This window comes from Cricetulus griseus, chromosome X, assembly GCF_003668045.3.
Source record: "Cricetulus griseus strain 17A/GY chromosome X, alternate assembly CriGri-PICRH-1.0, whole genome shotgun sequence".
Classification (NCBI taxonomy): Eukaryota; Metazoa; Chordata; class Mammalia; order Rodentia; family Cricetidae; genus Cricetulus; species Cricetulus griseus.
Window position 1 is genome coordinate 115,968,537 of NC_048604.1, and position 22,375 is coordinate 115,990,911.

Here is a 22,375-nt window from a genome sequence, read left to right on the forward strand (position 1 = left end):
TGGTCCTCTGAGGTGGAAGGGCTTGAGGGAACTGACTGAAGAGTCTTGTGTTCATGTGAACAATTCACGGGTTTGTTTGTTGTTGTTTAAGTACTTAGAAGAAATGGATGTTGATTTTGAGTCTCCTTAGGTAGAATCTTAATGCCTTTCAGGTACTGGAACACTGTCTGGCTGTGGACCATCGAGAACACAGTCCAGCTGCCCTAGAGTCCACATAGTTGTCCGATGCTGTGAACTAGAACAGTCTGTGTGAGGAACTCACTTGAAAAAGAGAAATTGTATAATTTCAAATGGCATTAATTTGTATAAAATAACTTGCCCCGTTTGGAAACCAGTGTTTGGATTTGGTACTTAAGTGATATTTTTGGAGTAAAAAATTAGCACTAAAGTAATATATGTCTCCAGAAAAACTAGAATTTTATTGTATTAACTGGTACTGTATTGATTTGCCAAAATTTTGTGACTCAGTAAAGGCATTCCTATTCTCTAATTTGTACTTTGTGATTTCACATGTTGTATTGGGGACTGGTTATGTTAACTGAAATAAAGTCATTGCCTGACACTCTTAAACAGGAGAGAGAGAGAGAGAGAGAGAGAGAGAGAGAGAGAGAGAGAGAGAGAGAGAGAGAGAGAGGTATCAACCAGAAAGATTGCTACAGGTTTCATCAAGAACTAAAATTGGGAAAGGGGGCATTCACCAAGCAGTGACTTTTGAGGGTATTCAAGGACATATGACCTGGGCTTTAAGAGAGAATATTGTCATGGAATTTATTTCCCAGACAGTGCTTTTCTACTAAACTTTTGTCAACAGAAAACAATGGCAAGGTTCTCACAGGGCCTCCATTCTTCTGGCCACATAAGTGTCTGCTAGTCACTTAGATGTTTGATGAACTTTAAACCTTTGTGATTTCCTTGTTTGCTTAATGCCTGATAGCCTTTGGTGTGCTAATAAATCTGCTTTATTCTCAGGTTGATCTCTGAACTTCTAAGGGGTGGGATAGGAATCAGCCTATGGGAGAGGAGATGGATCGAGAATTCTGAGTGGCATCTTGAGCTAACAAAGATATCCTTGAAAGAGAATTGGCCCCATGCATCTCATCTGCTTCAGACACAAACTTGGATTAATTGCCATACTTACTTGCCTTTTTCCAGTCTCATAAATTGTGCTGTGCATTTCACAGTCTTCTCTGTTTGGCTGAAATTTACCAGATCACAAAAAGAAAACCACTCAGCAAGAGTTGAGATTTTTCTGTTGCTCTCTGAATTCTGAAAAATTTTTAGATCTGCTCAAAATCAAGAGCTAGCAGAGTAAATGATAAAGGGAGAATGATTTCAACGGTAATACGATCTATTTCACAAGAGGGAAGAAAGAAATAGTAGAACTCAATCCTTTGATCAGCATTGCACAGTGTTCAGAACTTTGGTCTTTAAATGTCTCAATTGAAAGGGTATGGTGAGGAAGGGGTGGAGATAATCTTTACTGATTTCACAGTTTTCCCTACAGCCTGCCTGTTTGAACAAATATTTAGCAATGACGTAGAAAGAAAACATCCCTGAGTCAATATTTTTAGTCAAAGTCCCATTACCATCTGTTAATTGAACAGTAATTTTCAGACTTTCTATAAATCATGAGCTCCTTGGATGACATATTTATACATGGAAAGAAAAATATAGCCAGATGATAGGTAATTTGGTTTTTTCACTATCTTGATTCAATTTTATTTCCTATTGCCAGTTCTCATGCACATCCAAGCTACTTGCAGCTTATGAAGTACTGCCAAGATAATAAGAATTACTGGATTCTCCAGCATGCGGATATGACCTAGGACAAAAAGGGAACATAAGAAAAGGGAAATTGAACACCAATCTATAGGGGAAGGGGCTCAACATAAACCTAAATCTTTAGATAAAACAACTAAGAATGGATCATGGATCTGAAATGGATATAAAATGTAAGGCTATAAAATCTTTAGAAGACAACAAAATAAGATGGTAAACTGAACTTGATCAAATTACAAAGTTTTGTTTAATGAAAGGTACTGTTCTGAGAATTAAAAGAATTAAAAAAATCCAATAAAGGTCTCATACCAAGGAAACACCCCCTCCACACACATGTATGTGTGTACACTAAGAAAAAACAATTCAGTTTTTGAAAGCAGGCAAAAGGATTTAACCTATATCTCTCAATAAGGGGGATGACAACTAATCACAGGGAAGAATGTTTGACATTATTATCCTGTAGTGAAATGGAAGTTATTATCAACATTTAGGATAGTCATCATGAAAAATACTGACAATACCAAATTCTTACATGGATGTGTAACAACTAAACCTTTCTTGTATTCCTCACGATACTGAAAAATCATGCAGTCATCCTAGAGAGCACTGAAAGTTTCTTCAACAGTTAATTAAACCCGTATCTACTGTGTAATAAAGCCTTTCTTTTATAGTTGTTTATCCTAGATAGATAATATTTATATTCTTACCAAAATCTATGCACAGATGTTTGCAGAAGAACTTTTAACAAACTCCCTGAACAAGAGATAACCAAAATGTTACTTAATATAAGAAATTAGGAAATAAGCTGATCCACACAATGAGATACTGCTTAATAAAAAAGGAACACAGTAGTGACAGTACAATAATGTGGATAAATGATATATCTCAAAGGCGTTATGATGATTTAAAGAAGCCAGTCTCATTTGTAATAGCCAGAAACTGGAAGCAGCCTAGATGCCCCTCAACCAAAGAATGGATAGAGAAAATGTGGTACATTTACACAACGGAGTACTACTCAGAAGAAAAAAACCAATGGAATCTTGAAATTTGCAGGAAAATGGATGGAACTCAAAGAAACCATTCTGAGTGAGGTAACCCAACCACAAAAAGACAAACATGATATGTACTCACTCGTATGTGGATTTTAGACATAGAGTAAAGGATTACCAGCCTACAATCCACACTGCCAGAGAAATTAATAAACAAGGAAGACCCTAAAAGAGACAGTGTCCCCTGGAGAAGGGTAAAGGGCCAAGATCCCCTGAGCAAATTGAGAGCAAGGGAAGACTGGGGAGGGAGCTACGAGAATGAGAAGGGAAGAAGAGGAAGGATGCAGAGGTCATGAGGGAGCAGAAAGGTTGAGTCAGGTGTAGATTAGAAGAAAGGATATGTGATAGGTAGTGTTTTAGTTGGGGGTGTGGTAGGGGAGGAAGGGAGGGAGAAGGGAACTGGGATTGTCATGTAATTCAATCTTGTTTGTAATTCAAATAAAAAATGACAAAAAAAGAAGCCAGTCTCAAAGGAGTATATACTGTATGGTTTGTTTGCATTACATTAAGGAAAAAAGCAAAACTATAGGGAAGAGAGAAAAGATTAATATTTCATGGCTTAGGAGAGAAGGGAATGTGATTACCTGTACATTTTAAAGGTAGTCTTCTGTTGTTAGAACTATTCTGTGCCCAGGTTGTAGTGGTGGTCATCCAATCTGTACAATTCACACAATTATATAGTGGGGTACTTCAATAATCTACCCTCAAATGTAGGTAGGTCTTAAAATGCATGTAAACACAGAACAAAGTTAAGGTTATGATATACTGATTTGCAATTTTATTCAATAATAGAATATATCAGGCCAGAGATATGGGCTAGTGGTTAAGAGTACATACTGCTCTTTAAAAGGACCCAAATTCGGTTCCCAGCATCCACATCAGTCAGCTCACAATCTGAAACTCCAGATTCAGAAGGTCCAATACTATCTTCTGACCTCTATGGGTGCCTGCATATGTGCTCATGCTCACACCACATAAAAATGCACACTCTCCCTCACAAACAAGCACACAACACATAATTAAAACTCAAATAAATCTTTAAAGATCAAATACATTAATTTAAACAAAAATGAAATTATATACGTATTGTTTTCCATTTGCAAGTGAAGAAACTTACCTGTTCAAGGTCATTCAACCAATAAATATGAATCTGAAGCAGAATCCACACCTCTTTGAAAGATTTTGCTGTTTCTGTATTGTTCTATGAGAAATAAACCTTCAAACACAAAGCTAATTTGTGTTGTTGGCATTTGACAACCAGTGCATAATTTTAAAAAAGTCCAGAATGCTTTAAATAGTAAAGACATTTATTATTTTACATTGCAAAGGGGTTCGGTGGTAGGGAAGGTCATGAGGTTGGCTGCTGCTGAAATTTAATAAGGTCATGAATGACTAAGATTCATGCCCTCCTTGTGATGCTGCCTATCACAGTCCCATTCTAAGGTTGCTTCCCCTCCTGCTCACATGATATGTGCTCATCTCAGACACCAAAACAAGCCCTCTTTATTCAAATCCAGCTTAAGGTATATCACCCTTAACAATTTCACAAAAACGTTTAAGATCTAGACGTGTACTGTATGCAAATGCTGTGATTCTAACTCTCTAAGTATTTATTATTATATATGTATGTGGGGAGTATATGCCGTGAGCATGTGTATATATGCATGGGTGTGTTTGCGTGCATATGTGTGTGTGTGTGGGGGGGCTCCTGTAGATGCCAGTAGAGGGTGTTGGATTTCCTGAAGCTGAACTTAGAGGCAGCTCCATCCAAAGCAAGTTCTGAGTCCCAGTTTCTTATTTTCTATTTCTTTTTACAGCCCCTTCATATGTTCACCTCCTTCTTACCCCACAGTAATCTCTTCATGTTTTGCTTCCACTTCTCTCCTTACTGCATGTCTCAAAAGAGTACCAGATTGATGTTTTCAGTACACAATGAAGATAATGATGTATGTCTTCTAGTCTATCCCAGATTTAAAACTTCATCAGTCTTTCCTGGACAATGGATTACATTTACTCCCTCACCTGGTTTTCAAGGTCCATGACAGTGTAGCTTCAGTAATACCTTCCAAGCCTTGGACAAAGGGTGGAAATTGGCTGTAAGCAGCAGTGTACTACTGATGCCCACTCAAAGCAGCTTGCAGGAAATATTTTTTCCACTCAGTTTTTCCGAACTCTGTAATTACTGAAGTCACATTCATAGCTTGAAGTTGGTTGTTCTAGGAATATTCATATGACAAAAAAGAAAGTGGTATGAATCATAACATTTTGTTTTGAAAGAAGTAGACATCAAGCATTTCCCAGCAGTCTCAAGCCAACTCATATTAAAATTGAGAATGAGTGGGGAAGGTATAGGAGACCAAGATGATGACACTGATAACCTCAAAGTCCAAGATAAGACGCTTTAAACTCTAACCTTTAGAGGAAGGCAATGCAATCAGGGGGTTGAAATGTTGGCAAGGTGGACTGGGGATAAGGTTGAATTAATTCCTCAGAAAGCAGGCACCAAGGAAGAGATCTGTTTTAGTTAGGGTTTCTATTTCTACGACAAAACACCATGAGCAAAAGCAAGTTGGGGGGGGGTGTTATTTGGCTTACACTTCCATATCGCTGTTCATCATTGAAGGAAGTCTGAACAGGAACTGAAACATAGCAGGAACCTGGAGGCAGGAGCTGATACAGAGGACATGGAAGGGTGCTGCTCACTTACTTGTTCCTCATGGCTTCCTCAGCTTGTTTCTTGTAGGACCCAGGACAACCACAATTTTCTGGGAGCTCCCCAATCAATCACTAAGAAGTGCTCTACAGCAGTGGGTCTCAACCTTCCTAATGCTGCAACCCTTTAATATGTTGTGGTTACCTCTAACCATATAATTATTTTTGTTGCTCCTTCAAAACTGTAATTTTGCTACTGTTATGAATTTTAATGTAAATATTTTGGAAAAAGGAAGTTAGTAAAGGGGTTGAAAGCGATAGCTTGAGAACCACTGCAGGCTTGCCTACAGCATAGTCTTATGGAGGCATTTTCTTAATTTGGTTCCCTCCTCTCAGATGACTTGTGTCAAGTTGATACAAAATGAGACAGGACAAATCTTTGAAAGCAGGAGCAGGATAGAGAGAAAAATGATTCATGAAAGCCACCTACACTAGGTATACTGATGACCAACTTGCCATGTACTATAAGAGAAATTAAATGAATTCCAGTGAAGACTCTTTAAGAGCATATGTTGAAATACTTCATAGCTGTTCATAAAAGCAGCAAGGAGAAAAATTGGAAATTTATTTTCAAGCAGAAAGCTTGAACTATAAAGTGTATAATATTTATGAGTGTGGTGAAGGAGACCATAGGGGGATAGAAACAGGACACATACATCTTGGTTTCGTATGATCCTGGTGTGATCATTTGTGACTACCCATATGTGCCACTTGTTCCTTCCTTTGAGTCTACAATCAACTTCCTTGTCTTGCTGTATGATCTATAGTTCTCTAAAGTTTAGGAAAGCCCCCAATTCTTGTAACTAATCAAAGATCAATAATACCTTCTTTAGGAAACCCATCCTATACCACACTGTCATCAGGACAAGCTAGGGAAGTGGTGTCTCATGTGCCCTGAAGCAAAAGAATAAGTGACAAGTCACTTGGGCTCAGTTAGGATATATGTACAGAGACAGAAGTTGTATTCTTAAGTCATTTCAAATCATGAAGTCTACATGACTCACCTTCCCTTTTTATCTCTGTATTTCTCAGAGCCTATCAAAGACGTGATTTATCATGACTATTCCTTTTTTTGTGGGAGAGAGAAATGAATAAATGTCTGAAAATGGAAAAGTAGGTAGTCAAAGAAGGCAGCTGATGCTAAATCAGAGAAATGGAGGGACCACTAAGTATGCATGAGTGAGTTTTTTTAATTAAAACATTTTATTTTATTTTCAGATTTTTTATTTGAATTAGAAACAAGATTGTTTTACCTGCCAATCCCAGTTCCCTTCTGCCTCCCGCCCTCCCCTACCATTCCCCCAACTAAAACCCTACCTATCACATATCCTTTGTTCTATTCTTCACCTGACTCAACCTTTCTGCTCCCTCATGACCTCTGCATCCTTCTTCTTCTCCCCTTCTCATTCTCGTAGCTCCCTTCCCCCCTTTTCCTTGCTCTCAATTTGCTCAGGGGATCTTGGCCCTTTACCCTTCTCCAGGGGACAATGTTTGTCACTCTTGGGGTCCTCCTAGTTTATTAGCTTCTCTGGGAGTGTGGATTGTTGGCTGGTAATCCTTTACTCTATGTCTAAAATCCACATATGAGTGAGTACATATCATGTTTGTCTTTTTGTGATTGGGTTACCTCGCTCAGAATGGTTTCTTCGAGTTCCATCCATTTTCCTGCAAATTTCAAGATTCCATTGTTTTTTTTTTCTTCTGAGTAGTACTCCATTGTGTAAATGTACCACATTTTCTCTATCCATTCTTAGGTTGAGGGGCATCTAGGCTGCTTCCAGTTTCTGGCTATTACAAATAGTGCTGCTATGAACATCGTTGAACAGATGTCCTTGTTGTATGAATGTGCTTCTTTTGGGTATATGCCTGAGAGTGGAATTGCTGGATCTTGTGGTAGACTGATTCCCATTTTTTGAGGGGTCGCCATACTGATTTCCAAAGTGGTTGTACAAGTTGGCACTCCCACCAGCAGTGGAGGAGTGTTCCCCTTTCTCCACATCCTCTACAACATAAAGTGTCATTGATGTTTTTGATTTTGGCCATTCTGACAGGAGTAAGGTGGTATCTCATAGTTTTTTTTGATTTGCATTTCCCTGATGGCTAAGGATGTTGAACACTTTCTTATGTGTCTTTCAGCCATTTTAGATTCCTCTATTGAGAATTGTCTATTTAGTTCTGTACCCCACTTTTTAATTGGATTGTTTGGTGTTTTGGAGACTAGCTTCTTGAGTTCATTGTATATTTTGGAGATCAGCCCTCTGTCAGATGTGGGGTTGGTGAATATCTTTTCCCAGTCTGTGGGCTGCCATTTTGTCTTGCTGACTGTGTCCTTTGCCTTACAGATGCTTCTCAGTTTCAAGAGGTCCCATTTATCAATTGTTGATCTCAATGTTTGTGCTACTGGTATAATGTTCAGGACTTGGTCTCCTGTACTAATTAATTCTAGGGTATTTCACATGGGTGACTTTTGAGGATGACCACTGTGATGGTTAATCTTGATCATCAACTTAATGGGATTTACAGTCATCATGGAAACCAATCTCAGTCAAATGAAATTTCTAAAAGGTTATTTTGGGCAGAAGACCCACCCTGAATATGAGCAATACAATTCCGAGGACATGAATCCTGGGCTAATAAAAGGGAGAGAAGGAGATGAGCTTCCTGACTGTGGATGTGATGTGACTAGCTACTTCAGGCTCCGGTAGCCATGCTGTCTTCACCATATGATGTTTATCCCCCTCAAATTGTGAGACAGAATCATCCCTTTATTCCTCAAATTATCTTTTCTTGGTGTTTTGTGGCAATAATGAGATAAGTACCTAATACAAACACAAAAGCCCATAAGGTAAAAACAGAACAACAACAAAACAAACAACAATACAAAAACTCCATGTACTGTTCTATCAAAAGTGGGCTAGTTGAGATGTACCTCTTCATTTCACTGAAACAGCTTGCCTTTTGAGATTCATTGAAATAGACTTTAGTACCCTCCCAACTGTGGTGCAGCACCTCTAACTCAGACTCTGTGGTAGCTTCAGTTTCTCTGACTTTGGGCTTCAACTTCCTTACAGGTAGAAGGACTGGTGAATTACTTTCTGAAATGCTGCCCATATTCTCTAGCCTAAAACTACAGACATGTCTCGCCTTTTGCCCTTTGCCCAAACATTTCACCTCTGAGTTGTTTGTACAGGTAGCACAAATTACTAACAATATGGGGGTGAAGTTGTGAGCTTCCTATCATCATGTGGTCTTCAGGGTCTGTTCAAGCATACACTTCCCCTCTCTGCATTAAGGTGTTTAACCGTCTTTTCAAACACGCAGCCGTCTATTCTCCTACTTGGCACATTGACCCTCTCCTTTCTTTCCTGTGCATTTACAAACAATTGCTTCTGCCTGGAGTGCTCTTTCCAGAGCATAAGATATAGAAGAAGTTTGGAAACTCAGTTTACTCTCTGCTCATCCAAAATCATTCTCCATAGGTAGAAGGGAAGAGTGTCAAGATTATTTCCCCAGCAATACCAATCATGATCGCATAACCATCTCTGATCCTGAAGTAGCCATAGCTGGCTTCCTAGTTGCATTTACTTGTAGTATTCTACAGACTTTCCAGCGGGTGCATACGAGGGGGCTGGTGCTAAGTCATATGAATTGACAAGAGGAGGGAGGCACCTGCCCCCCTTTCCCTCCTCCCTTGTCCTCCACCCTTCCTGGCTTAAAGGTTTTCCTCTTGTGTGTTATGCAGGACAACAACTTTATCTGGACTTTTCATATGGGCCTGTACTAGGAATATTATTTACAAATGCCGGCACCATTGTTGAAATCTCAAGCTCTTCAGTGATGGGATCATTTCCTCTTTTGAAATTCTAGTCTACCCTTGTTGTCTGACACAGATGAGAGTTTGAAATGAGTCAATTTAAAGTTATGGATGAAGGAATGGATGGATGTGAAACTGTGAACCTCGGTGACCTGAGAAGTTTCTGGGGGATCACTGCTACTCAATGGAAGCTCATACCAGAATCGATAAATGCCTACTGATTTATTAAAGACCTATTATGTGCAAGACATAAAAGGAGCCCTGGGACTGAGATCTTTTTATTATACCTCTAGGCCTCTGTAGCTTTTTGCCATGGAAACCCAACTTCAAGAGTTGCCCTTTTTCCTATCTGTTTTTGTGGAAAGGATGGGAGTGCCAGGTAGGAAAGTGAAATCAACAGAAATATTCAAGGCTGTCATATCTCCATCTGGGGTTTTGTACTGACAATTCCCATTTTCTGAATGAGTTATTTCAGTGTACCTTCACAGCAGCCAGCACGGCAGTGCCTTGCATATATTATATGCTCAATGGGTACTTGTCAACTGATTTTATACAAGCAAGTGACAGCATAAATACATACTGGAAAGAAAGAGAAGAAGCTGGGCTCTGAAAGAGTTAGGATTCTTTCTTTAAAAAAACAATGCCGGAGTTAGGCTTAAAGTCCAAGTGGCTCCGCACCGTGCCCTGCTCTATCTCTAAGCAGGCTGATCTGATAAGGTAGTGGAAGGGTGCTAGGACCTTTGCTCCCTCTCTGCAACTAAAGCATTCTCAGCTTTCCAGTGGCCCCACAGGCTGCCTGGTTGAGGAGCTCTTCAGAGCAGAGATTTCTTCTTTTCCACTAGCCAAAGAAGATGCTGTCTAATTTGAGGATCCTGTTCAACAATGCAACTCTTAGAAAAGGTCACAATTCCATGGTTCGAAATTTCCGGTAAGTGGCAAAGAATGGGAGCTGGTCAGTACCGAACCCTGGAATTATGTTCTGCAGTGGAGTTCCCACAGTACTTCCTTCTGCTGAGTAACTGTAGTGCCATAGTTAACAGTTGCACGAGACAGCTGTCTCTTATTCTAGCTGGGTTTTCATCCCTTTGTCATTGTGTAGTTGAATTATACCATGCCAACCAAGGCAAGTACACTAGACTAAATGTTCTTGACATCTCCTATTTGAGTACATTCTAAATGAGCTACTGGCTGAAGGAAACTAGAGGCAGTAGTTTACAAGGGCCTTCGACTCTGATTTTTCTGAACAACAATATGTCACTCTAGGGTGTCGGGACTAATTCAGTCCTAAAAGACAAAAAAGGTGAAAATGGAATTGAAGCAAATATTTACAGAGCTGCTGCAAAGAAAGCTTAAGTATCTGGGGGCTACTGGTATCTACAATGACTTTTTTTTAACAAAGTAAAAATTAAAAATTCATCTCTGAAATCATTGGTGGAATGTATACAGCCAAAGAGTTGTTTCCAATGAATTTATTACAAAAGGTTATCCATTGACCAATCACAGCCACAGAGCACATGGCTGAAGTTGGCATGCCATGCACCAGTGGTAAAGGGGGAAGGGAGATGACTTAGCTGGTCAGCAAAGCCATCAGGTACAGATATGGTGACCAGAACGCTTCTAGAAAAGTTGTCTGATGACAATCAGAATTTCCCAAGAATGACTTTGCAGTCTAAACCTACCAGTGAAACAACATCCCTGGATTACTAAGGGGAGGTTCCAGCTGGCAGTTTTCTCTCACTATTAAGAAATATACCTTACACTCAGGCAGTGGTGCTGCATACGTTTAATCCCAGCATTCATGAGGCAGAGGCAGAGCTTACTTTGAGCTTGAGGTCAGCCTGGTCTACAGAGTAAGATTCAGGAGACAGCCAAGGCTACACAACACAGTAAAGCCCTGTCTTGAAAAACAAACAAAAATAAATGTATGTGTGGTGGTGATTCTGGGGTTACTTGCTCTCAACTACCTGATAGATCTAGGTTCACTGGCCTCTATCTTTAACACTCCTTCTTTGTTATATGGCTTTCAGACGAAAAAATGTTATACATGATATTGTAAATTAATCTCATGTTATCAGACTAGCTGAGAACTCGATCATCTAATCATGCATTCTCTTATTTTATAGATAGATAGGATAAGTGGAGCCCAGAGATTGTGGTGTCCCACCAATTATTGCCATCATATAAATAAATCTTAAAAATCACCTGGAAAAAACCCTCAGGTTTTAACCACTACAGAAATAATCCCCCAAAGTATATTCTCACCCTGAGTTATTGGAAACTATAGAGCTGGCCTCCAGGCTTGGCAACATTACTAATGGATTGTTTTTTTTCTGCAATGTGCTTCACCTATAAAATGGATAGGGATATAATATATGCTCCATATTAGAGGGTGGGTCAATCATTCATTCAACAAATATTTATTGAGTACCAATTTGGTTCATTCAGTGTGCATTATGTTAGAGATGCAATGGCAGATAAGGTGTGCTGGCTAGTTTTATGTTCACTTGACACAAGCTTGAGTTGCCTGAAAGGAGGGAACCTCAACTGATAAACTGTCTCCACAAGATGGGGCTGTAGGCAAGCCTTATGTTTTTTTTCTTAATTAGTGATTGATGGGAAGGGCTTAGCCCATTGTGGGTGCTGCTACCCTGGAATGGTAGTCGTGGGTTCTGTAAGAAAGCAGGCTGAGCAAACCATGTGAGCAATATATTCAATAGCACCCCTCCATGGCCTCAGTACCTGCTCCTGCCTCCAGGTTCCTGCCCTGTTTAAGTTCCTGTCCTGACTTCCTTCAGTGACGAACAGCAATGTGGAAGCATAAACTAAATAAATCCTTTCTTCTCCAAGTTGCTTCCGCCATGGTGTTTCATCACAGCAATAAAAACCCTAACTAGGACATAAGATACTTCATTCCAGTCACATGAAGTCATACTCTAGTGATAATTGATGAGATAATTTGTGAAAAACCTGTAAAATAACAGATAAGTGCTTCCTGTTTTTCACTCCACCTCACTGAGTAACATCAGATAAAAGGGTGATTCCACTTTACTCTATAGTTTTCAACAAAGAAAAATCACTGAACTGAAAATACTATGGTGAATAAATAACCAATGCTTAAAACTTAAACATATATCCTTTTTAGCAGGTTATGTGCTGCTTTAATTTTTATATTCATAGCAGGTTGAAATTTTAAATTAATTTTGTTTAAATTAAAATCCATCCTATTTTACATACCTATCCCAGTTCCCTTTCCCTACTACTGTCATCCCATTCCCCTCACCAACTCCCCATCCTTCCCCCATCCATTCCTCAGGGAGGGGGAGGTCTCCTATGGGGGATCAAAAAGTCTGCAGGTTGAATTTTGTAAGTAAAACTTGTCCCAAATGGTTGTCTTATTTGACCAGTATTAATATTCTCTTAACCACATGTACTAGCCTTGGTACTAATATTCTCTTCTGGACATCTACTAGTGAGATTGAATTTCTGAAATTCCTAGTTAGCCATTTCTAAAACCAAATAGGCTCTGGAGCAAAATCAGCTAATGTAGCCCACATATGTATTGGCTGTTTGAATACAAGTCACCTAGGTTTTTGAAAAACTGAATAGTATATGTCTTATTAAAAATAAGATAATTTTATGCCGTGGTTAATTTCTTCAACTTGACCACACCGAGGAGCATCTAGGATATTAGTAAAGCATAGCTCTAGGTGTGTCAGAGAGGATTAACTCATTAAAGAACACTTGCCCATTCTCCTGCTTTTTTGGCCACCATAATGTGAGCTGCTCTTCTTTGACCAATCTTTTCCAACACAATGAACTGAACTTTCTGGAAGTCTGAACAAAAGGATATCTCCCTTAAGTTGTTTATATTATCTATTTCATCCCAATGACACAAAGGCTATGAACACACACTGAAATGCTTTGTTGTGGTATTCTCATGTAGTGTGTGTATTTGGCATTTCTGCTGCATTATTTAGGCATACTATGTGCCATATAGATTAATTCCAAACTGCTAGTTTCTCTTATGACCCTCAGAATTTGACAAGGTTCCTTAACGACATAGAAAAGCTCCCTGTATTCACTGTTACACCTTTGCTTAGATTTTCGGCCTAAATCCAAATTTGACTTCTTTCTCTCTTTTCCATCACTGGGGAAAAGTGGAGGGTCCATGTTACACAACATACCATATGAATTTACCATTAGAGACTAAACAGCAAATATGTGGTTAGGATTTTGGCAGTGCCACAAAACTGAGATTTAACAGAAGTGTATAGTCACATACTACAATGTACATAATAAAATAACAGCTGGAGTGATGCTGAAGTCATCCACAAGACACCTGGATCAATCAGTTTTAGGCAATTATTTTTTTCTTTTCGTTTCTTTTTCAAAATCAATAGGCTCAGACACTGAGAATGGTGAAAACAGCAAATCATCAGGCATTCCATCTCATGCCCAAGGCTGTGGAGCCTGGCTAGGTTTGGATAATAGTGTTCTATGATTTGTTGCCAGTTAGGAAAACCACTTATAGCTTTTAAAGAAACCACTAAAAATCTCTTTCTTTGTCAGAGAAGACCAATTTATAAGTGCACTTCAATTTCATCTTCCAAATAGAAATTTCTTCAGAGAATATTGAGCTAAGCCAGCCAATTCTGTGGAGGTTATGGATTGGAGCCGGAGGTGACTGTTTTTTTGGGGTATTTCATTCCAGACCTCCACAAGGACTCACGTGACTTATTATGTTTCCTTCATCCCACACATACATTCACCCATACCCACACAGACACTCAGATAAAGTGATCACAAACAATACACAGAGGAGAGACAAGCATTGAGGATCTTTGATTGTTTGTGTTTTAATGTCAAAATTAAAATGCCTTAAAAATTAAAATGCTTTCCTATTCTGACCTCAGAAAACCATATAAGGCATGGGACCAAACTGGAATGGAGATAACAGGCCAACAGTGGATTTTCCCCATCTACCATTTAGTAATTTAATGAAAATAATGGAAGCCATATAGTTTCAGCACTCTAGTGTTTCTTGGAAAAAAAAGTCATCAGGCTTTTAGCAATAGGTCCACACAAAGCTGCTGCAGGTCTATATTCTTCGGTCCTCAAAGAATTTCCACAATTTCTCAATACTGATGTTCTACAATGTTTTTAGAAATTTCCATTGAATTATCAACAGTAAGTTATGGCACACATGTGTACATAGCAACAGGAAGGAAGGTTTCAAATAATTTTAGTAAAAATTATTACAACTGCTCTTAATGTAGTTTCTATATTTGGAAAAAAATTGTGGTTGTCTGTTCACACCAATGGAATCCATTCTGGAGTTTTGTGAAAATAAAAACCCTTGACTGCTTTCTAATGTGCCTTATTAAGAAAGAAAGTGAGCTGGGCAGTGGGGGTGCATACCTTTAATTCCAGCCCTCAGGAAGCAAGAAGGAGGTGGATCTCTGTGAGTTCGAGGCCAGCCTGGTCTACAAAGCTACACAGAGAAATCTTGTCTCAAAAGACCAAATAAAGTGAATACTATTTAAGTTTGCCATTGCAAATTCTTATGTTTACTAACTTTATGGAATGCTAAAGACAGGAACAACCATTAACTTAGTTCCTGGCTCAGCTTTGCAGAAAATAAATTGATGCCAGAGCTGACAATGACCTTCTCAAGGTCATAGTTTATTCCTGTGCCTAGGACTGCAATTCAACTACTTAAAAAAAGTAATTCTCCGACTTTGAAACTTTTGATCCCTCCAAACTGGTGAGATTGGCCAACCTACAAGGATCCAATATCCCTTTTTAGGTGTAGCAAAAATATATCAATAAACAAAATATGGAAATATATGTTAACTTTCACATTACTGCAAAGTTAAAGAAGCATCAAAATCTTTGGAATGAGATCGATCCATTGGCTCTCTCTAACATCTCCAGAAGCTAAAGTCTTCATCAAATTCTCTGTGGGGATCAGAAGATCAGTTAACACTCAAGTTTTTCCTTCTCTCAAAAAGTCAGGTCCTAACTGAACACATTTTATGCAAATCAAGCAGTTTTTATTCCAACGAAATAGAATTATTCCAGAGAACACATCCAAGCCCCCCCCCAAAAAAAACTAATCTGTCATAATTGGAAAATGCAAACTGTAGTGATGAAAGGCTTTATTCTGCCAGTAGCCCATATGCTTCCATTTCCTAGTTAGAAAGATAGTTAGGTAAAGCTCATATGTGACTCTCCAATGAGCTTCTTAGTATTTAGTGATTTGGGCTTAAGACAGCTCTTCATTTATTTTTTTCAAATTGTTTAATTTGGGGAACTAATTATGCTTTTCTCAAAGGCTCTGGCTCTAATTAGACTGCAAATTGGTTTTTAAACGTTATTTGATTTTAGTTTTGAATTGGCAATACTATTTGTATATATTTATAGGGTGAAATACATTTAGATTCATGTCTATGAATCTAATATTGAGTAAAGCCCAACTACAGGTAACTGGTACACGTCTCCTTGATATCATTGATGGGAAATCTGTACACAGTTCTCATTGGTCCCAATGTTGTATTCTTTCTGTTACATGTGAGCTGAAGGATGATAATGAGGGACTGTAGATGGCACTCACTGGCGGGGGGCTTTTCTGGCCTGCACAAGGTTCTGGAAATCCCCAGTTTTTCAATAAGATAAAATAAGAAAAATGTATTTCTAAAAAAAAGGAGAATGATAATGTAGCTTGTTTCTGATCTGAGAGGTGATTTGTTTAATTTTAGTTTCTGTCTTGTATATTTTAATACAATATGGGTAAGTACTTCATGGGAAAAAAATGAAGAGTAGTTTGTGTGGGGCTGGAGAGATGATTCAGTGGTCAGGAGCCTTTCTTGCACAAGATCTCAGTTCAGTTCCCAGCACAGACATCTGGCAGCTTACAAACACATAACTCCAGCCCAGGGGGATCCAGGGTCCCTAGCCCAAGCAGGAACCTGCACTTGCATGCACATACCTCTCCACCACCCACTAAACCAAAAATTAAATAACTCTCTTTTTAAAAAGAGTGATGCGTGCCTTGGTTTCAGTTCTCCTGTGATAGATAGAGCAGGCTGTGCCTGATTGGAGATTAGTAACTTTATGCCAGTGCCTTTATCTGGCTAATTCGAATGTGGCTTTATCTCCCCAAACAGGTCAATGTTTAGCAAGGACCAGGTAAAAAGAGGTTTGTGTGTGAGTTTTCTCAATGTGGCCCAATTGTGGAGCTCTTGTACTTTTCTCTAATTTTTACTAGCTCAGGAAAGAGGTGTTGCAATTTCATTTTTTAGCCAAGGCAAGTTCTATGAGTTGATAATAAACAGGATAGGAATTAAACTAAGACCATTGTGTTTGCTTTCCTTTTAATGATAAATTTTCCTGGTTAGTTCTTGATATCTATGAAAAACAACTTTTTCCCAAGCTAACATTTCCTGCTCCACCTCCTGGATAGAATTCAAAAAGGTAATGACTACTCTAATGAATTTTTAATGGTATAAACAGGTTGAGGTACATTTAATATTAATCTTTTTTAATTGGTCAAACCCTCCCATATTGATGTCTCAAAATGTAGCATGTCTATTTATGTACACTTTTGGCACTGAGAAGTATGGCAACTTATTTTGTCTAAAGGGGTTTTGTGGGTCACTATTACCATACTTAAAACTCATCTTGGTGCTGTGGTCACACATTGATTCCACATGTTTTTCCCATCAGGGTTTTTTTAGGTCTGGGCACCTGAATTTAACAGAGATGCTTAGGATGTACGATCATTTCTGAAGACATGCCCATTCATTGTTCTCAGTAGATCAAATCCTGTCACAGAGAAGTTGAGTCCTAGGGGAGTTTCAGCTTTAGCAGTATCCTAGGTCACAATTAATTATTCTCCATGCCTCATAAGTCTTTGAGTTGAATCCACATGAAATTGTAGAATAAACAACTGTCTATGGAATTGTTGATTGTGCCTCTGTTTGAAAGACAGTAATTATACAGCTAGAGCAACTTAATGAAGAACAATTTATTGACATAAATGCAGAAAATGGTTGTAAGGGAAGAACAAAGTTGTCTGTGAGGAAGTAATACTGACTACACACTAGGTATTAAAGAATTCTGAGACATAATATACAATATTGAAAGTGCAAAGAAGTTAATCCAATCTGAGGAAGGAATATGGCAATTCCCCAAAGACTAGAAGAGAGCCTTGCTGTGTTTGGGAAGATACATGATAAAAAAATTCAAGCACTGTGAAAACTGCTCTTGATGGATTTTACAAAAGGAACAAAACACTGTTTCCTTCAGAACTGCAGTGCATTAAAGATGCATCTACTGTGATGTTTTTTCAGTTCTCTCCATGATCATGGTGGGAAATAAGAGAACTTTTAATGCTTTGGCGATGATTTCTTAGAAGTCACAGAATAATAGTAATTTCCCACTAATTATTAAGGTTAGTTTGTCTTGATTCAGATTAATGGTTATTTATGATCTAACACAAGCATGCCAAGGAAGAAAACACCCTTGCATGTTTTCTAAAGCAAGATTTGGAGGATCTCACACTAAGTAAATTAAGCTAGCCACAGAAGGACCACTACTATGTAATTTCACATACATATCACATTGAAAGTAGTTTCTCTTGGAGAATCAGAGACTGCAGAAGTGGTTGTGAGGCTGGAGAATGAGAAATATGAATATAAAGCTTTAGTTATGCTATACAAACAAGTTCGGAGACCTCTGTATAGTGCAGTAGTTGTAATGGCTACAATGATGTCTTCCATTTCAACATTTGTGAAGAGACAAGGAGGACCCTATGAGAGACATACATGGATCCCTGAGAAGGGGAAAGGGAAAATATCTCCTGAGCTAATTGGAAGCATGGGGAAGGGGAGAGGGAGTTGGGAGGAAGGGGAGGGGAGAGGAGGATATGAGGGAGCAGGAAGATTGAGTTCAGGGGTAGAATAGAGGAGAGCAAGAAAAGAGATACCATAATAGAGGGAGCCATTATGGGTTTAAAGAGAAATCTGACACTAGGGAAATGCCCAGAGACCTAGAAGGTTGACCCCCAACTAACAATCTAAGTGGAGAAATTACCTTAAATGCCCTTCTCCAATAATGAGATTTATGACTACCTTATATGCCATCCTAGAGCCTTCATCCAGTAGATGATAGAAGCAGAAGCAGACACCCACAGCTAAACACAAAGCTGAACTCTGGAATTCAATTGAAGAGAAGGAGGAGTGATGAGCAAAGGGGTCAAGACTAGGTTGGAGAAACCCACAGAAACAGCTGACCTGAACAAGGGGGAGCTCATGGACCCCAGACTGATTTCTGGGAAACCAGATAGGACTGTTCCAGACCCCCTGAACGAGGATGTCAGTTTGGAGGTCTGGTTAATCTATGGGGCCTCTGGTAGTGGATCAGTATTTATCCCTAGTACACAAATAGACTTTGGGAGCCCACTCCACATAGAGGGATGCTCTCTCAGCCTAGACACATGGGAGAGGGTCTATGCCCTGCTCCAAATGATATGACAGACTCTGAAGATTCCCCTGGGGAGCAGAAAGGGGATGGGATAGGGGGTTGGTGGAGAGCAGGGGAGGAGGGTAGAGAGAGGGAACTGGAATTGGCATGTAAAACAATCTTATTACTAATTGAAACAAAAAATTTTACTTATAAAAAACAATACAAACAAACTAAAAACAATGCCAAAAAGGGCACAAGGAACCTTCGATCAGGAAAGTATATTTCTCAATGGTTGTTGCCAGTATAATCTCTGGGCAATAAGAGTCAGGGAAACATTATCAGCTGATGCTACAGAAAATCTAGCTTGTGTTATAAAGAGAGACTTATGTCCCTTACACTCCACAAGAAGAATGAATGTTTTCTGTTGTATAAAAACTTATAAATTAATGGGCTTCACCAAAAGATAGTCAAACATGATGTTTTCCTGCCACTTGTACCTTGATACTCAAATATTCTGTCAGTGGAGAAATATCAATATTAGCATCTTACATCAATCTCAATGGTAAGACATTTACCCTACGACTTAATATGGGGCTTGAAATATACAAGAACAAATATTAGGAAGACCTGGAGACCCTATACCTCCTCCAACCTGTCTTTTTGAAAGAGCAGTAATAAGATCTAGAAGTTAGAAGTTTTGAATCACTAAAAGGCATTGGTCCTCTTTTCTGCTTCCTTTCATGGAAATCAGGAAGAAAATGTACATCAAAATTCTTCAGAGGATGTAAGAACGAGGGCAGTGAATCCTTTATGAGCATGGACTTGGAAATCCAGCTTCTGTGTATTCCAAAAATAACCAGAAGACTGAGCTTAAATGCCGTGTTTAGAGTTGGTCCTTAAAATGAGCCCATGAGTATGTTTTCCTGTTGTTGATAGATGAAAATCCAACAGCTATAGTCACGTTTCCTATATTCCCTGAAACACAGGGGTTAGAGTTTTCCAACTGAACATTTTTCCTTTAAAAATAATGTTGGAGGAAGTCTCAGGTCATACAATGGTTATATGTTATCATAATGCATGTAGTCAAAAGAGTTTGTCACTTATAATCATACATTGCTTAGACTGTATTCCAGAAAAAGACGTATTTTCAAAACTGCCCTAAATGTGAAGTGGTAAAGATTATTCTGCCACACCTCTATTTAAGACAGATTTCCATAAGAAAGTTGCAGTTGACCTTGGAAGTGTATGAATATTAGTCAAAACCTTACTTCTCAACAGCATCTGTGGTTGTATATACTATGTGTTTGTTAATATTATCATTAATTATTATTAGCAGAGCCAAATGCATAACCAAATTTATTATGTGAAGTCTAATTTTCTACATAAATATTATGAACTAAAGTTATCCAGTGAATGACTTACTAGCATGGAGATATTGTCCATAGTACAAGGAAGGAAGTAACATTCTGTTCTAGAAACTTCTTAGGTAGCAAAATGTTTTGCATATTTAGAAATTATTTTTAAATATTTTGTTATTTTTATAATTTATGTTTTACCTTTAATTTTTATTATGCTTTGTTGTGTATATATAATGTTACTACGCTAGCTCATATATTATAAATAAGTATATGTTATAGATTTATATTCTTTTTAATATTAAATATATTCTTTAAGAATATCTTTAAATTTAAATGCATGTGTGTATGCCTAAGTGTATGTATGTGCACCACATTGTGGTGTGGCCACTGTTACAAGTTCACTGACAAGACACCTACACCACATACATGCAGAAGCCTGCAGAAGAAGACCTCAGATTCCCTGGAACTGGAGTTACAGGCATTTTGAGTGACCATATGTGTTCTAGGAACAAAACCAGAGTCCAGAGAACAGTGAACACTATTAACCATTCAGCCATCTTTCCAGCACCATGTTGAAAGTTAGCTAGAAATTTGAAGACCACTAAAAGAAATTCCCATTTGTAGAGTCTATTTTGTATGTATCCTGTAAAGTTGAAGATGGCCTTACATCTCTGAAATAGGAGTATGGACCAAAATTTTGTTCCACACAAAAACTGAAAAGATGAATTTCCTTCTATGTATAGTGAAATATACCATTAGTATTCTATATTAATATAGTCAACTAATTAGCCAGCCTGCCTAAAAGCTCTCTCAATCCTTGTGGAATTAATCTTCTTTATCAACTCATAACTTTGAGATGAACAGTTTTTATCATGTGTTCTGAAAAAAATATACTCACTTTTTGAACAAGTTCACCTTTCTAGAAAATTATTTAGTGAAATTTGTCCATGTTATCAGATCCCACAAAGTGCAATCAACAGTTTGAGTGAACTTGTGATTTTTTCAGACCTATGCCCATGTCAATACTGAAAAAATGTATACATAAATCTATATCAACAGAATATATACCTTAATTATTTTCTTATGATTATTTTCTTATCATTATTTTGTGACAGTATGTTCTTAGTAAAAATTATTGTTTACTAGATATGGTAAATCAATTTCCTTCAGTTTATCATCCTTTCTAATTAGTATTCACCTCCTAGTGTGATAGACATCAGTTATTATAAAATACAGGTAACAGTGGAATAATTAAATAAAAGCTGCCATTTTATACAGTGATTACCTCAAATCACAGGAATAAACACAATGCAAAATAATACTAAAATAGATATATTTCTGTTTTAGTTTGTACTCTGGTCAAACCAGTGCTGCCTTTGCTCTCACTCGATCAGAGTGAGTAGTCAGATTCCTCAAAACAGACTTGCAAATATAATAGAAAATCAGTTTTAAAACATGTGTGATTGCTAAAATTCATTACAGAAACCAAGCCAGGGGGTAGAGATTAACAGAAGTTTTTTTTTTTTTTTTAAAAAATAGTAGTCCAGCCATCTTGACAGACATCAGTCACAAAATCCAAGATAAGTGTTCATCAATAGATGAATGAATATGAATGAATTAAGATGTGGGATATATCCAAGAAATTTTGGCATTTGGGACAACACAGACTAACCTAGAATACTATATGTTTAGTGAAATAAACCATGAACAGGAGAGACATATACCTCAGGATCTCATTTGTATGTTGAATGTAAAAAAGTTGAATTTAGCTGGGCAGTGGTGGCTCAGATCTTTAATCCCAGTATTTGAGAGACAGAGGCAGAGGATCTCTGTGTGTTTGAGGCCAGCCTGGTCTACAGAGCTCAGTTGGTTCTAGAACAGCCAGGGTAACACATGAAAACCCTGTCTTGAAAAACAAAAGTTGAACCCAGAAATTGAGAGTAGAACAGTGGTTATCAAGAGATGAAGATGAGAATAGTAGACAGAGAAATGAGAGATGTTAATCAAAGGGTACAAAATTAGGTAGGTTCTAGAACACTTGAACACACACACACACACACACACACACACACACACACACACACACACACACGCGCGCGCGCGCGCGCGCGCACAGGTTGTTTAAAGTAAGAGGTACTGACTAGTTCACTCTCTTGATGGCAGATTAAAAGAGGACTTTAATAGAATGGACCTTAGTC

The 22,375-nt window shown here is 38.2% G+C and overlaps 1 protein-coding gene across 1 annotated transcript in view; it reads left to right on the top strand.

The window, feature by feature from the left end:
• Positions 1-9,994: 9,994 nt before the first annotated feature.
• Positions 9,995-22,375, top strand: part of Otc (ornithine carbamoyltransferase) — a 66,474-nt gene continuing 54,093 nt past the window's right edge. Inside the window, exon 1 of the mRNA XM_035449765.1 lies at positions 9,995-10,071. Within this exon, the coding sequence (XP_035305656.1) occupies positions 9,995-10,071 (77 nt within the window). The remainder of the gene's footprint in view (positions 10,072-22,375) is intronic.